At 38.8% G+C, this 14,206-nt stretch overlaps 1 protein-coding gene across 1 annotated transcript in view; it reads left to right on the plus strand.

The window, feature by feature from the left end:
- The first annotated feature begins 4,046 nt into the window (after positions 1-4,046).
- The window catches only part of uck2a (uridine-cytidine kinase 2a), a 48,365-nt gene continuing 38,205 nt past the window's right edge, over positions 4,047-14,206 (plus strand). Inside the window, exon 1 of the mRNA XM_072274230.1 lies at positions 4,047-4,388. Coding sequence (XP_072130331.1) covers positions 4,308-4,388 — 81 coding nt within the window. The 5' untranslated portion in view covers positions 4,047-4,307. The remainder of the gene's footprint in view (positions 4,389-14,206) is intronic.

Raw genomic sequence — 14,206 nt, forward strand, 5'->3', positions numbered from 1 at the left:
ACAAGGGTAATAGTTGTTTATCAGAATACTACAGTATTTCTAGTTAGATTAAAATCAATTTATCAATATATTTTGGCTGTTATTTATGTATTAATAATGTTCCTGTTATAAGTATATCTTAAATCCCCCATTTTGTTATGATGTATGGAAAACACTATCTGAGAAAATGTGTCACCTACATAATAAAGATTGCATAAAATTAATTGTATTTACTAGTTTAGGATGTTTTCATTAACAAAATGTTTATATAATAGTGTTTCATTTAACACTAAATAATGATTCACGGTACTTAACACACGAGATTTGCCCCAAAATTCTCAAAAGTGAACTTTTCCTTTCAAATTCCCCTAACCACATGGCTTTGTCATATAAGCTGTGACTGCATTTTGTTCATTGAGGATCATGTTTTTTTGACTAGGGTAGTTATGTTTCCCCATTTTATGCATTGCTATACCAACAGCAGCAGAATGACAAAACTATCCTCCCATCTCTTCACCCCAGCTTCTAAACAGAGCCCTTTGTACACCACTTTTGAATTTTGATGTTCATGCTGTAATCATTCTCGTGCATATTTAGGGAGAAATAGGATATTTCCATTTTATGGGCAGATGCACATGATGTTTTGTTTGGAGTCTCCAGAGGAATCTTTACCCACTGCTCCAGTATTGTAGTGTATAAATCTATTAGGATATGATTTATGTTTTCTGTCTTATACTGCAATGTAGTTGATGCCATGTTGATTGTTTGCTGGGCGCAATATGTACTTGGTGGGCTAACTTGCCATTATATACTTTCTGTGTACCATCAGCATTTCACATGTACTGAGACCACCCACAAAATAAACATCTGTCAGTAATTTGGCATATAATTAGGAATTATCACAAGCATGAGTGTCACAAAAACACTTGTTGCTTATCCAGATGTTTAGTAAACTACTTGAACAATACTTTTGATTTTTTTTGCATTATTTCCTTCGCAATAAAGTGAAGGGAGTTACAAGTTCATGGGATGCATGGCTTGATTGTAAAGACTATTTTTCTCCTCTTCCGCTCAACCAGTCTGTCTCTGCCTTCTATTGCTTTGCATATGAATGTGAAGAGATGGAACATAAACGTAATACTTCATACTTAATTAGCCATGACGCAATTGATGACAGGATAGGCTGGAGGATCTACATGACCTCTTCCTGTTACCAATATTTTAATAAAGCAATGTCCTTAGCCATCTTGAATTGCAGAACTCTTATGAGTCAGGGACAAAACTAACAATTGCCAGATGATACTGCCAAGAAAAATTGAAAATAAGACCATAAGATATAGGAGCAGAAGTAGGCCATTCAGCCCATCAAGTCTGCTCCACCATTCAATCATGGGCTGATCTAATTCTTCCAGTCATCCCCATCCCCCTGCCTTCTCCCCATACCCTTTGATGCCCTAGCTAATCAAGAACCTATCTATCTCTGCCTTAAATACACCCAATGACTTGGCCTCCACAGCCTCTCGTAGCAACAAATTCCATAGACTAAAATTCCCTCTGACTAAAGTAATTTCTCTGCATCTCTGTTCTAGATGGACACCCTTCAATTCTGAAGCCTTGCCCTCTTATCCCAGACTCCCCTACCATGGGAAATAACTTTGCCATATCTAATCTGTTCATGCCTTTTAACCTTCGGAATATTTTTATGAGATCCCCCTCGTTTTCCTGAACTCTAGGGAATACAGCCCAAGAGCTGCCAGGCGTTCCTCATAAGGTAACCCTTTCATTCCTGGAATCATTCTCATGACTCTTCTCTGAACCCTCTCTGATGTCAGTATATCCTTTCTAAAATAAGGAGCCCAAGATTTGTTGTATTATTTTGATAAATACAAACTTTTAACCCATGAGCAAAGATCTTGGGCTAAATTAGAGCAATTCTCTTTATCCTACAAAGAAATTATGAGGTTTGCATCATCACTGAAAGTACCAGATCAATATGGGTTTTTTGGCAGGTAGCGTAATGAAAAACAGCTCTAAATGCTGGCAATAAATGACAAAAGTCAATCTTTCTTTTGTACGGTAGAATGCAAGCACTTTATATTTGGACCTAATTTTGTCCTAAGAGGTGATTTGCTCACCAATTAATATATTTGAACAGAAGCACAAGATAAAATGCCCTCTTTCTCTGCTGACTTTATAATTTCAGAGAGCTTAATTTCAAGGAGGTCAAATTATATAGGTCACATTGATATCAATTGCAAAATATATATTCTGAAATAAATATTTTAAAATATATTACACCACCACTAGTTTTTTTGTACCAGCACATATATGCAATTATAAAGAAGGCACAGCAGTGTCTTCACTTTCTTAGAAGGTTAATGATATTTGGCATATCATTAAGTCTGGTACAGCAATTCAAATGTAAGAAGCTTCAGAGAAGAATAGACTCCAGCCAATATATCACAGGCACCGTCTTCCTCACCATCAGCAGTATCTAAATGAGGCAATGACTCAAAAAGGCAACATCAAAGGTCCCCATCATCTGAGTCATGCATTCCTTGCAGCTGCCATCGGGCAGCAGGTGCAGAAGCCTGAACACCTACTTGGCAGGTTCAGGAACAGCTACCTCTTTCCAACTATTTGGTTCTTGGACCAACCAATAAAGCTGAATCACTATCACTAGAGTACAGCAACATCTGACCATTTTATTCACTTTGCAATAAAATTGCTTTTTTTTTGGTTCTAGTTGTGTACTTGTAAATGTGGGAAGATCTATTTTTTTTCTTGTGAATGTTGCTATGTGGCTATAATGCTGTGGGTAAGTTTTTCATTGCACCTGTGCATATATGTACTTGCACCTATGAAAGTAAACTTGAGTTTGATTATACTGTATATATAAGGTTCACAAGGACAATATATTGGATTTTCTATTGGGTCTATTTACATCTTCAATCATCCTGAATATTATTACTATATTTTTTCTTCAGCTTTTTCTTTATTGAGTTCAGTGTCATGCCTGCTTTGTAAGTTATGGCAAGGACATATTCAAGCTCATACTAGATAATTTTAAGAAAATCTATATTAATTCTGACAAGATTAAGAAAGCTATATAGATGATCAAATTCTGCACCCAGCCCAGTTATTGCATAAAACAAAATTGCCTGCAAATTATCAAAGTACCACACTATTGTACAAAGTGCAAAGTAGAAAATTATGTATTGGTTGAGCTGAGGTGAAATTAAGTCAAGTTTATTGCCATTGTCACAATTTCTGAAGTATAGGTAGAATGAAAAGCTTGCAGCAGTATTACAAGCACATAGGTTCAGACAACACACAGAATATAAATTATGGATAAATTATAAAAGACAGTGAAGAGAAAAGAAGATTCCAATACAAGACATTAGTGCAAAAAAAAAATCTGATGTTGAGGTAGGATTAGGATTGTGCAGAGGGATCAAGTACCTGATGGTTGTGGGAAAGCAATCGTCAGGTAATTCAACCAGAGTGTTGGACTTCAGTCTTCCAAAGCTCCTTCCCACTGGTGGCAGCAAGAAGAGTACATGACCCAGATAGGGAGGATTCTTAGATAAGCATTTGATTGTCCACGTATAAATACGTTTCTTTTTAGCATTCATCATGAAATTGTATCCTCATCTTTTGCTAGATATATTTTGGATAGGTTATAGAAAATTAAACCATATTGCAGGTTGTTCCAGAATCCAAAGTACTTCAGTTTTACAATCCACTTGTATTTAATGGTTTATATGTGACAAAACTTATTTGCACCAGTGGAGAAAGCAAGATATTCACTTTTAAAGTATTTTATTGGAACCTAATTATGGAATGAAGAGATTTCGAGGTAAACTATGGTCAGTAATATTTACAATAAATAGATAACTTTATGGCCACTTTGAGATCTTTTTAAAGTTATGAAATAAATATTTTTACAAACGTATTTTTAAACATGACATTGTTTTTTATATATGACTCGCTACTCTAGGTGTCATTGATTGGTTGTTCCGAATAATATGAGTGATGAATGGCTGTTTCCTCATCGCTTAGACGCAGCTCCACCCCCGTCCTTCAGTATAAAAGTTAGACAGCCTAGGCAGTGTTCCTGAGAATGGCGATTGTCTGAATCAGTGGCTTGGCTCATCTTAGGAAATGTATCTGGGCATTTACAGCAAAGTATAGTGTTATAAATTTGGGTATCTTCAGAAATGGTGGAGAAATTTCAGTCGAGATAGCCCTATTTCATTGGGACCAGACCAAACCGGATTCGAAAAGGTGGTGGGGGGAAGGGGAATCCTCAAGAACTGGTGTGCATCATGGCAGGAGACAGCGATCAGACGGTCCAGAACCGCAAACCCTTTCTAATTGGGGTTGGAGGGGGCACCGCCAGCGGGAAAGTATGCTTATGTTTCCGATTGACGCGTTTCAGCAGCGATTGATGCGCGGGTTAAAGCGGCGGCGGCGGCGGCACTGGGTGGTTACTCCAAGCTTCCAGCTGTTGCCCTCGCTGCTAGGTCTCTAGTATGATTTATAGCGGCGTTATAGAGTAAACCGAGCAGAGAGGGAATGGGTGCAGACTCTCTCGCCTGGTGCGTTAGCCTATAAGAGTTGTATTGTTTGATGCAGCAGGAATTAGTGATTTATATTAATGGTTAAGTGTATTAAGAATATTATAAATCTATGTTTTAGCCACCCGTGGCAGGGGCTTTGGAAAACCGAAGTCCGAAGCATAGGGGGAAGCTGGTCCAACCCTGCAGCAGTTACTGCATCCGCATCCTTTGTCTTTATGGGAATTTCAAGACCAACGCGTTTTTAAAATGTGGCATATCACACTGTGATTTAACGGGAGGAATTGTTTGGGATGGAAGCGGAGTATTGTTTGGGTTCTGTTGCGGATAAATGCCTTTCATGCTTATTATGTACATTACTGCTGAGTTATAAACGTGCGAGGGGTGTTCAGGAGGAGGGGATTGAGCGAGAGAGAGACAGGAAATCACATTTGAACTTGGTTGCTTTAAATCTGAGCCCAGAACAACTCAAAAAGCGAAAACAAAGTATAAATTCTGGGCATTTAAGATCAACATGGAAAATGTTACAGTTGTTTGAATTATTGTTGAATGTTTCCGGCGCTTCTTGTTTTATCCCAGAAGCATTAAATTTATTTCCTTGTTCCCCATGCTTACACGTTGTGTCCGGTCTTCCCGCCATGTGTTAAGTTCCCATTGGGTGTGTTTTAGAATTTCTTCAAGGTTAGTCACAAACTTAATTTCCGAATGGCTTAAAAGAAGCACCAGCTTCTTTCTAAGCCAGCATGTTTCTACGACTGGAAATACTTCGAGTAGTTAATTTGAACGTGAAAATTGTGCCCGATTATTTACTTTAAGAGGAATACCGAAGAGTCCAGCTAGACGGAATAACTTGACGTGTAAAACTAACTAAGCACAGTTTGGACTGTTTCATTGTTACTTATACTCCCTTTAAAACTGGGGTTCTCAACCTTTTTTGGTGCCGTGGACCTCATGTTAGGACTCTCTGCTCTATCTAAAGCAAAGGCGTTCCCAAAGGATAAAGATAACGCATTGTGTTGCATTCTTAAAGATTGGAATAAGTTAAATTAAGCTATTGATTAGCGACTGGAATATTTATTCTATATTCATCTGTGTGATACTATATTCATGATATTCATTGAGAGCTGCAGAAGCTAATTTTGCCCAAAGCGAAATTTTATAGCATAGTAAACACGAGGAGTTCTGCAGATGCTGGAAATTCAAGCAACACACATCAAAGTTGCTGGTGAATGCAGTAGGCCAGGCAGCATCTCTAGGAAGAGGTACAGTCGACTTTTCGGGCCGAGACCCTTCGTCAGGACTAACTGAAAGAAGAGATAGTAAGAGATTTGAAAGGGGGAGGGGGAGATCCGAAACAATAGGAGAAGACAGGAGGGAGAGGGATGGAGCCAGGAGCTGGACAGGTGATTGGCAAAAGGGATATGAGAGGATCATGGGACAGGAGGCCTAGGGAGAAAAGAAAAGGGGGAGGTTAATGCCCCACCTCCCTCTCGTACCCCATCCGTTATTTATTTATATACACACATTCTTTCTCTCCGTTTTCTCCCTCTGTCCCTCTGACTATACCCTTTGCCCATCTTCTGGGTCCCCCCCTCCCCCTTTTCCTTCTCCCTGGGCCTCCTGTCCCATGATCCTCTCATATTCCTTTTGCCAATCACCTGTCCAGCTCTTGGCTCCATCCCTCCCCCTCCTGTCTTCTCCTATCATTTTGGATCTCCCCCTCCCCCTCCTACTTTCAAATCTCTTACTAGCTCTTCCTTCAGTTAGTCCTGACGAAGGGTCTCGGCCTGAAACGTGGACTGTACCTCTTCCTCGAGATGCTGCCTGGCCTGCTGCTTTTATAGCATAGTGTTTGCTTGCACCAGAATCAAAAAGAGCCCTTGAAATTACGGATTTAAAATGAGGCTTCTAGTTTATTGCTTGATAAGTAAATTATTGATAAAGTTTCGCATCACGTTTGTCAACATTAAGCGGTAACTGTTATATAATCTCTGCATGGATTATAACCTGTTTGAGAAAATTGTCAAGGTATCTATATAAAAGTGCATCCCTGCTGATGCTTTTGATCTTGTTACTTAATGGTATGGAAAATGCATAAAAATGACTTTTCAAACTGATTAAAAGATTAAATTCATAGCTGGTGTGAACTGAACTTGCTCTTGGAATGTGAATGTTGATCATTGTCAGAGCACTACAGTACAAAATAGGCCCTTCAGTCCATATAGTGCGTGCCAAACTTATTCTGCATAGTTCTGTCCACCAGCCCCTGGACTATGGTCCTCCATAACCATGTACTTATTAAAACTTCCTGGAATGATGCCTCGAACTCCCTTCCACCACTTCCGTTAGCAACTCATTCCACACTGGCACCACTCGGAGTGAAAAAAGTTTCCTTCATGTTCTCTTTAAATATTTCACCTTTCACCCTTAACCTATGACCTCTAGTTCTAGTTCCCAATCTCAATGGAAATGGCCAGCTTGCATTCACCTTATCTATACCCCTCAATTATTTTATATTCTAACTAATTAGGTATTAGTTATCTATTCATAATTGCCAGTGACTAGTTCACCACCACCTTACAAGGACTGTTGCAAGAAGTGTGGTAAAAGTGGTTCCACAGTGCTGCTAGATGAATTGTTCCAGAATGTAGATCCAGCGACTATGGGTTAGATGTTGGAGGAGAACTTGCAGATTATGGTATTGTCATTGGCTTGTTTTTGTCCTTAGTAGTGATAGGCAGTTAGGATATTTAGGAGGTACAGAAATATGCAACATGCTTATTAACACATTTTTGTTTCCCTTTCTGAATGTGTAGTTTTAGCAATTTCTAACCCCCTTGAAATTGTTTTTAGTTTCCTATTTACTGTTTTGTATCTAATAGCTGTGACATTTTTGTGGAGTGTAAATTAGTGTTTATACTTGTCTGTACATCATTTGTTACTTGAAGCTGAAATTGTTTGTGTGTTATTATATTAGTATAAAATAATTTTGCAGCACATTCCTGCCAGTTGTGCACAATTATGTCTTGCTTAATGCTATACTGCATAATGCTGAAGGCTGCAATATAATTGTCTTGGCTGTATAGCCAGTATATATTGGCTGCAATAGGTAAATTGGTCAGTTCAGCATCCTGTACTTCACTGATCTGCTGACTGTTCTGTCTGGCAGTTGACAGTTTGACCCACTGGAGGTCGAGTTACAAAAAAATCTTGTCTAGAAAGATACACTCATTGAATCAGAATCAGCTTTAATATCACCGGTGTATGTCACAAAATTCACTGTCTTTGCTGCAGCAGTACAATGCAATACATAATAGAAAAAATGTGAATTACAGTAAAGTTAAAATCAATAAGTAGTGCAAAAAGGTAATTGAAAAGCAGTGAGGTAGTGTTCATGGCAGAGGGGAAGAAGCTGTTCCTGAATTGTTGAGTGTGTTCCTTCAGGCTTCTGTATCTCCGTCCTGATGGTAGCAGTAAAAACAAGGTATGACCTGGGTGATGGGGATCCTTAATGATGGACGTTGCCTTCTTGAGGCATTGCTCATTGGAGGTGTCCTGACAGCTTTCATTGCATCCCTTTTTTTTTCAGTAATATTGTTTATGTTACTCACCCTCACTCATCTGATTGGGTTTCATGTGTTAAAGTCACTCTGAGTACTATTTCTAACTTAGTGATTCAAGTTGCAAATGCTGGTTCAGTTGAAGTAGTCAGGAGAAAACATCCAGGTAATGTTTCTAATGTAGTCTCTTCCCTTAGCAAAGAGTTCATGTCTTTTTTTCTCAAATTTCATTATCTTTTACTCTGCAGATGCAGCCTGATCTTTACAGTTCTTCTCTGAACTAGATTTTGTGTCTGTAAACTTAATCGGAGAAGAGTTATTACCCTGATCAAATACTCATAAACAGCAGTATTGTCATTGAAGTGTTTCAGGATGCGATAATTGAGCACTAGCTTTACTTTTTTAAGAATCCTTTTTAACCTTAATAGATATTTCTTTAATTGCAAACAGACTTTTGATCAAAATTAAAACAATGGCACTATATAATATGAAAGGTGAGGGTAGTATAAAGGAGTGTTACAGAATATTCAATCAATTAACATTTACAAACCCAGTTTTTTAGCAAATTATTAGGAACCAGCCCAGCGCTGTTGAGCTAAAGGAATTACCTGTTAACATCTGATGTTGTCAATGACTTGTCTAAATCAGTGATCTAGCCAGACCTAAACTGGATACTTAGCTGAAAAATCTATTCTGCCACAATGTGGTATGCTTTATTATCCTATGTTATGGGCTTGAAAGATTAACTTTTTTCTCCCTGTATTATCTGCCTCTTACCTTACCTTTGGTATCTGTATTTCTGGCATGTTCAGTTTGTATGATGCTTTGTCATTATCCCTTTTATTTGTTCCCCATCTGTGTTCTTAAAGAATTCTAAGCTTTAGCTATTCAGTGAATGAAGCTTGTGTCATTAGCCTTCAAATTGACAGATCTTGGATTCCTTAATTTCACTATAGATTAGGAGAAATGTGTTCTTAACTTGAAATATACCATTCCTGTCACACTGTGGATTTTGAGTGGCTTATCAGAGAATGCCCAGCCTTTGACCTGTTCTTGTAGGCACAATGTTAGTGTGGGAGAGTTTATGGTCAATAGTGAATGATTTGGGTAATGATTAGTACCATTGAATATCAGGGGTAGATGGTTTAGACTCTACTCTGCTCTGTGAATGTTACTTGCCACTTGTCAGCTCATGCCTGAATGGTGTCCCTGTCTAGACATATGTGGGCATGAATTGCTTCATTTATCAGGAAGTTGCAAGTGGAATGGAAAATAGTACGTCATCAGTATAGATCCCCACTTTTGATCTTATGACAGAAGAAAGGTCATTGATGAAACAATTAAATACTGTTGGACCTACAAGACTACCCTAAGGAACACCTGTAGTGATGTCCTTAAGCTTGGATTATATGCCTCCAACAATAATAACCATCTTCCCTTGTGCATGGGTTGGCTTTAGCCATTAGAGTGTTTTCTTTTTGCCCATTGCCTTCGGCTTTAGCAGTTCCTTAACGTTGGAATTCAGTTAACTGTTCTCTTTGTGTCAAAGGCAGTCATCTCCCCTCCTTTCTGGTTTTCAGTTCTGATTCTTGTTTAGACCAAGGCTGTCGTGAATTCTGAAGCTGAGCGTTTTTGGCAAATCCCCAACTGGGCTTTCTTTGGTAAATGCTAATTGATGGTCTTTAATGCACCTTCCACCATTTTGGTGATAACTGAGAGTGTAATGGATAGTAATTAGCTACAGTAGGTTAGATTTGCCTTGCCTTTTTATGAACAGGACAAGCTGTGCAGTTTTCTACATTTTGTTGGATCAATGTCAGTGTTTTAACACATCTGAAACGGTTTAGTTAGGGGTTTGGCTAATTCGAAAATGTAAGCCTTGTGCAAACATTAATGTTTCTTTTTAATTGATGTCCATGGCCACAAAGAAGTTTTTAAAAGAGGTATTATAAGATCAGCTGACATACTTTTGGGAGTTATGCATTCTACCAGCTTACCAGCAGCTCTGTATTTTTAAATATTTTGCACCTTAACCTTGGATTTTTTTTTTCTCTGCACTGACTTTTTTTTGTTTTTGAGTATTTGACCATGTCCATTTGAAATTGGGACAGGGCAATACTATCAATATTTATAAGATTCCCACATGCTGGAAAAAATTAAGTGCACTAAATCCTGATTATATTGTATATCTTTAAATCCCTTCGTAACCAGCTGAAGACGTTTAGCTTTAAATTGTGGCAGTTTAAGTCCTGAAATAATTTTGGGTCATGCATTAGGGTTTTTAACACAGTCTGTATTTGGGAGGTATTTTCGGAAAATCATGCACTTGGGGATAAACGATGTGAATATATGTAATGGCATCTAAAAATGTTTTCGTTGTATTCTTCATGTAGTTGTTTGAAATATCTGGCACTTTTCTGTAAACCCTTAATACTCAGTAATTATTATAAATGTGCATCATGTTCTGTTCCTGGTTCTTTTTATATTAAAAAAAAATTGTCTTCCGTGCATAGATCTGTTCTGTGCAGAGCTGTAGCAGATAAATGGCAGGAGCACATGTGCTTAGTAGTGAAATATGTGCTGAAGAGGAAGTGGTCCTTCTTTTCTTTGAATAGATTGAGATCCGTAAGTTATAGGAGCAGAATTAGGCATTTTGGCCCATTGAGTCTGCTCCACCATTTCATCATGGCTGATCTATTCTCTCAGCCTCAATCTCCCTTCATGCCCTGACTAATCAAGAATCTATCAACTTCTGCCTTAAATATACATAAAGACTTGGCCTCTACAGCTGTCTGTGGGGAAATAATTCCACAGATTCACCACTCTGACCAAAGAAATTCCTCCTCATCGCCTTTTTTCTGAGGCTGTGACCTCTGCTCTTAAACGCTCCCACCACTGGAAACTTCCACTCTATCAAGGCCTTTCACCATTCGATAGGCTTCAATGAGGTCAGCCCTCATTCTTCTAAATTCCAGTGAATACAGGCCCAGAGCCATCAAGCGCTCTTAATATGACAAGTCATTCAATCCTGGAATCATTTTCGTGAACCTCCTTTTAAACCCTCTCTAGCTTCAGCACATCCTTTCTAAGATAAGGGGCCCAAAACTGCTTACAATACTTGAAGCCTCACCAGTGCTTTATAAATTCTCAACATTACATCTTTGCTTTTAAATTCTAGTCCCCTTGAAATGAATGCTGACATTGTATTTGCTTTCCTCGCCAGACTCAACCTGCAAATTAACCCTTAGGGAATCCTGCACAAGGACTCCCAAGTCCCTTCGCATCTCAGTTCTTTGAATTTTCTTTTTTCCATTTAGAAAAGTGTCAACCCTTACATTTCTTCTACCAAATTGCATGACTATGCACTTCCCTGCACTGTATTCCATCTGCTATTTCTTTCCCATTCTCCTAATTTGTCTAAGTCCTTCTGTAGCCTCCCTACTTCTCAAAATTACCTGACCCTTCACCGGTCTTTATATCATCTGCAGACTTTGCACTAAAGCCATCAATTCCATCATCCAAATCATTGACATATAACGTAAAAAGAATCGGTCCCTGTGGAACACCACTAGTCTCCAGCAGCCAACCAGGAAAGGCTCCTTTTATTCCCACTTTGCCGGGTGCCAATCAGCCACTGCTTTATCTATGCTAGAATCTTTCCTGAAATACCATTGGCGCATATCTTGTTAAGCAGCCTCATGTGTGGCACCATGTCAAAGGCCTTCTAAAAAATCTAAGGACACAACATCAACTGATTCTCCATTGTCTATACTGCTTGTTATTTCTTCAAGAATTCCAACAGATTTGTCAGGCAAGATTTTCCCTTGAGGAAGCCATGCTAACTATGGCCTACTTTATCATGTGCCTCCAAGTAACCCAAAACTTCATACTTAATGATGGACTCCAACATCTTTCCAACCGATGAAGTCAGGCTAACTAGCCCATAATTTCATTTCTTCTGCCTCTCTCCCTTCTTGAAGAGTGGAGTGACATTTGCAATTTTCCAGTCCTCTGGAACCATGCCAGAATCAATTGATTCTTGAAATATTATTAATGCCACTACAATCTAGTTGTCTGGTAACTTCACACACTTCATGACCCCTGTACCTGGAACTTCCATCATACTGCTAGTGTCTTCATCAGTGAAGACTGATGCAAAATACATAAGTTCGTTTGCCATTTCGTTGTCCCCCATTACTACCTTTCCAGCATCATTTTCTAGTGGTCCAATATCCACTCTCTCCTCTCCTGCACTTTATATATCTTAAAAAACTTTTGGTGTCTTTAATATTATTGGCTAGCTTACTTTCTTTACCTTCTTAATGACATTTTAGTTGCCTTCTGATGGTTTTTAAAGGCTTCTTAATCCTCTAACTTCCCACTAATTTTTGCTCAATTATATGCCCCTTTGGCGTTTCTATTGGCTTTGATTTATTTTGTTAACCACAGTTTTGTCATCTTTCCCTTAGAATACTACTTCCTCTTTGGGATGTATATATCATGTGCCTTTGGAATTGCTTCTAGAAATTCGGCCATTGCTGCTCTGCCGTCATCCCTGCCAGTGTTCTTTTCCAATCAATTCTGGCCAACTCCTCTCATATATCTGCAATTCCTTTTTACTCTACTGGAACACTGATCTGACTTTAGTTTCTCCTTCTCAAAATTCAGGGTGATTGCGATCATTTTATGATCACTTGCCCATAAGGATTCTTTTACCTTGAGCTCTCTAATTAATTCAGGTTCATTGCACAACACCCATTCTAGAATAGCTGATCCACTAGTGCGCTCATCCACAAAATGCTCTCAGAAGCTATCTCATAGGCACTCTAGAAATTCCCCCTCCTGGAATCCAGCACTGACCTGATTTTTTTCCAATCTCTGCATATTGAAGTCCCCTATTGTAAAATTAACTACATTTTCTATCTCCCGTTGTAATTTGTAGTCAATATCATTACTACTGTTTGGGGGTCTGTATACAACTCCCACCAGCGTCTTATTACTTTTGCAGTTCCTTAGCTCTATCCACAGTGATTCAACACCTTCCAACCCTATGTCACCTCTTTCTAATGTTTTGATTGCATTTTTTTTAAACCAACAGAGCAACGCCGCTCCTTCCTCCTCACCCCACCTTCCTGCCTGTCCTGATACAATTTGTATCCTTAGACATTAGATTCCCATGTAGCTAACAAGAATAAGCCAATTGGTCTTGACTATTCCTGAACCTTTTGACAATTGACTGCTTCGGTACCCAATTTAGTTTCTTAAATCACCATAATCTGCCCATTTGCAGCCTCCTCAAGTAGCATGTCTGTAACAATGCCTTCCAATCACAACCCCGTATCTTTGCATCTATACATTAAACGGGATTTTCAGGTCAGAAGCCGGGTTATTTGCCTCAGCTTGTCTGCTAGAGTATTTTTCTGTGGAGAATAGACCTTCTGTTTGTTGAGTCTTTCCTGCTGTTATAAATTCTCGCAGATGGATTGCGAAATCCAATTTCCTGGTTTTGGTTAGAAAGATTCTGCAGTCAAGATATGGAAAACTATTGTACAATAAGCTAAGTGCAAGAAGCCAGCACATAGTTTCTGCTTATATTTAAATATATTTTCAGCAACTACAACAGCTTGATGACGGTGTAAGCCAAAGGTGGGACAAGTGCTTCAGAGGTGTAAGCTACTGTAGCAGAATCACTTGAAATTGTTGAAACAAGATGACCTTAAAATTTGGTTTAATTAGCAGTTGCTTGCAGAAGTAATTTTAAGTTGGAATGGAAGGCACTCACAAACTTTTCCTGGACGAAGTAGTGTCAGTATCTGAGTCCTGTTTACAGTGTCCCGAGCCTCAGGTACACAGTTATCATTAGTATTCCTGCAATAACCTTTGTCCCCAATTGACATCCTTGAGCTCCACTGTGTGATCGGTGTTAACAACTCCAGTAAACTAGGGACACATTGCTTTGCTTTACTTTTATCATTAGTTCAAGGGAATATTTGCTGACTGCAAGTCATAAGCGACGCTGTGGGCTACTCAAGCTTTACCATTCACAGTTAAAAAGCAATGGAGTGCTTTATCCATCATTTAGTGGTG

Source organism: Mobula birostris, chromosome 12 (genome assembly GCF_030028105.1).
Source record: "Mobula birostris isolate sMobBir1 chromosome 12, sMobBir1.hap1, whole genome shotgun sequence".
Lineage (NCBI taxonomy): Eukaryota > Metazoa > Chordata > Chondrichthyes > Myliobatiformes > Myliobatidae > Mobula > Mobula birostris.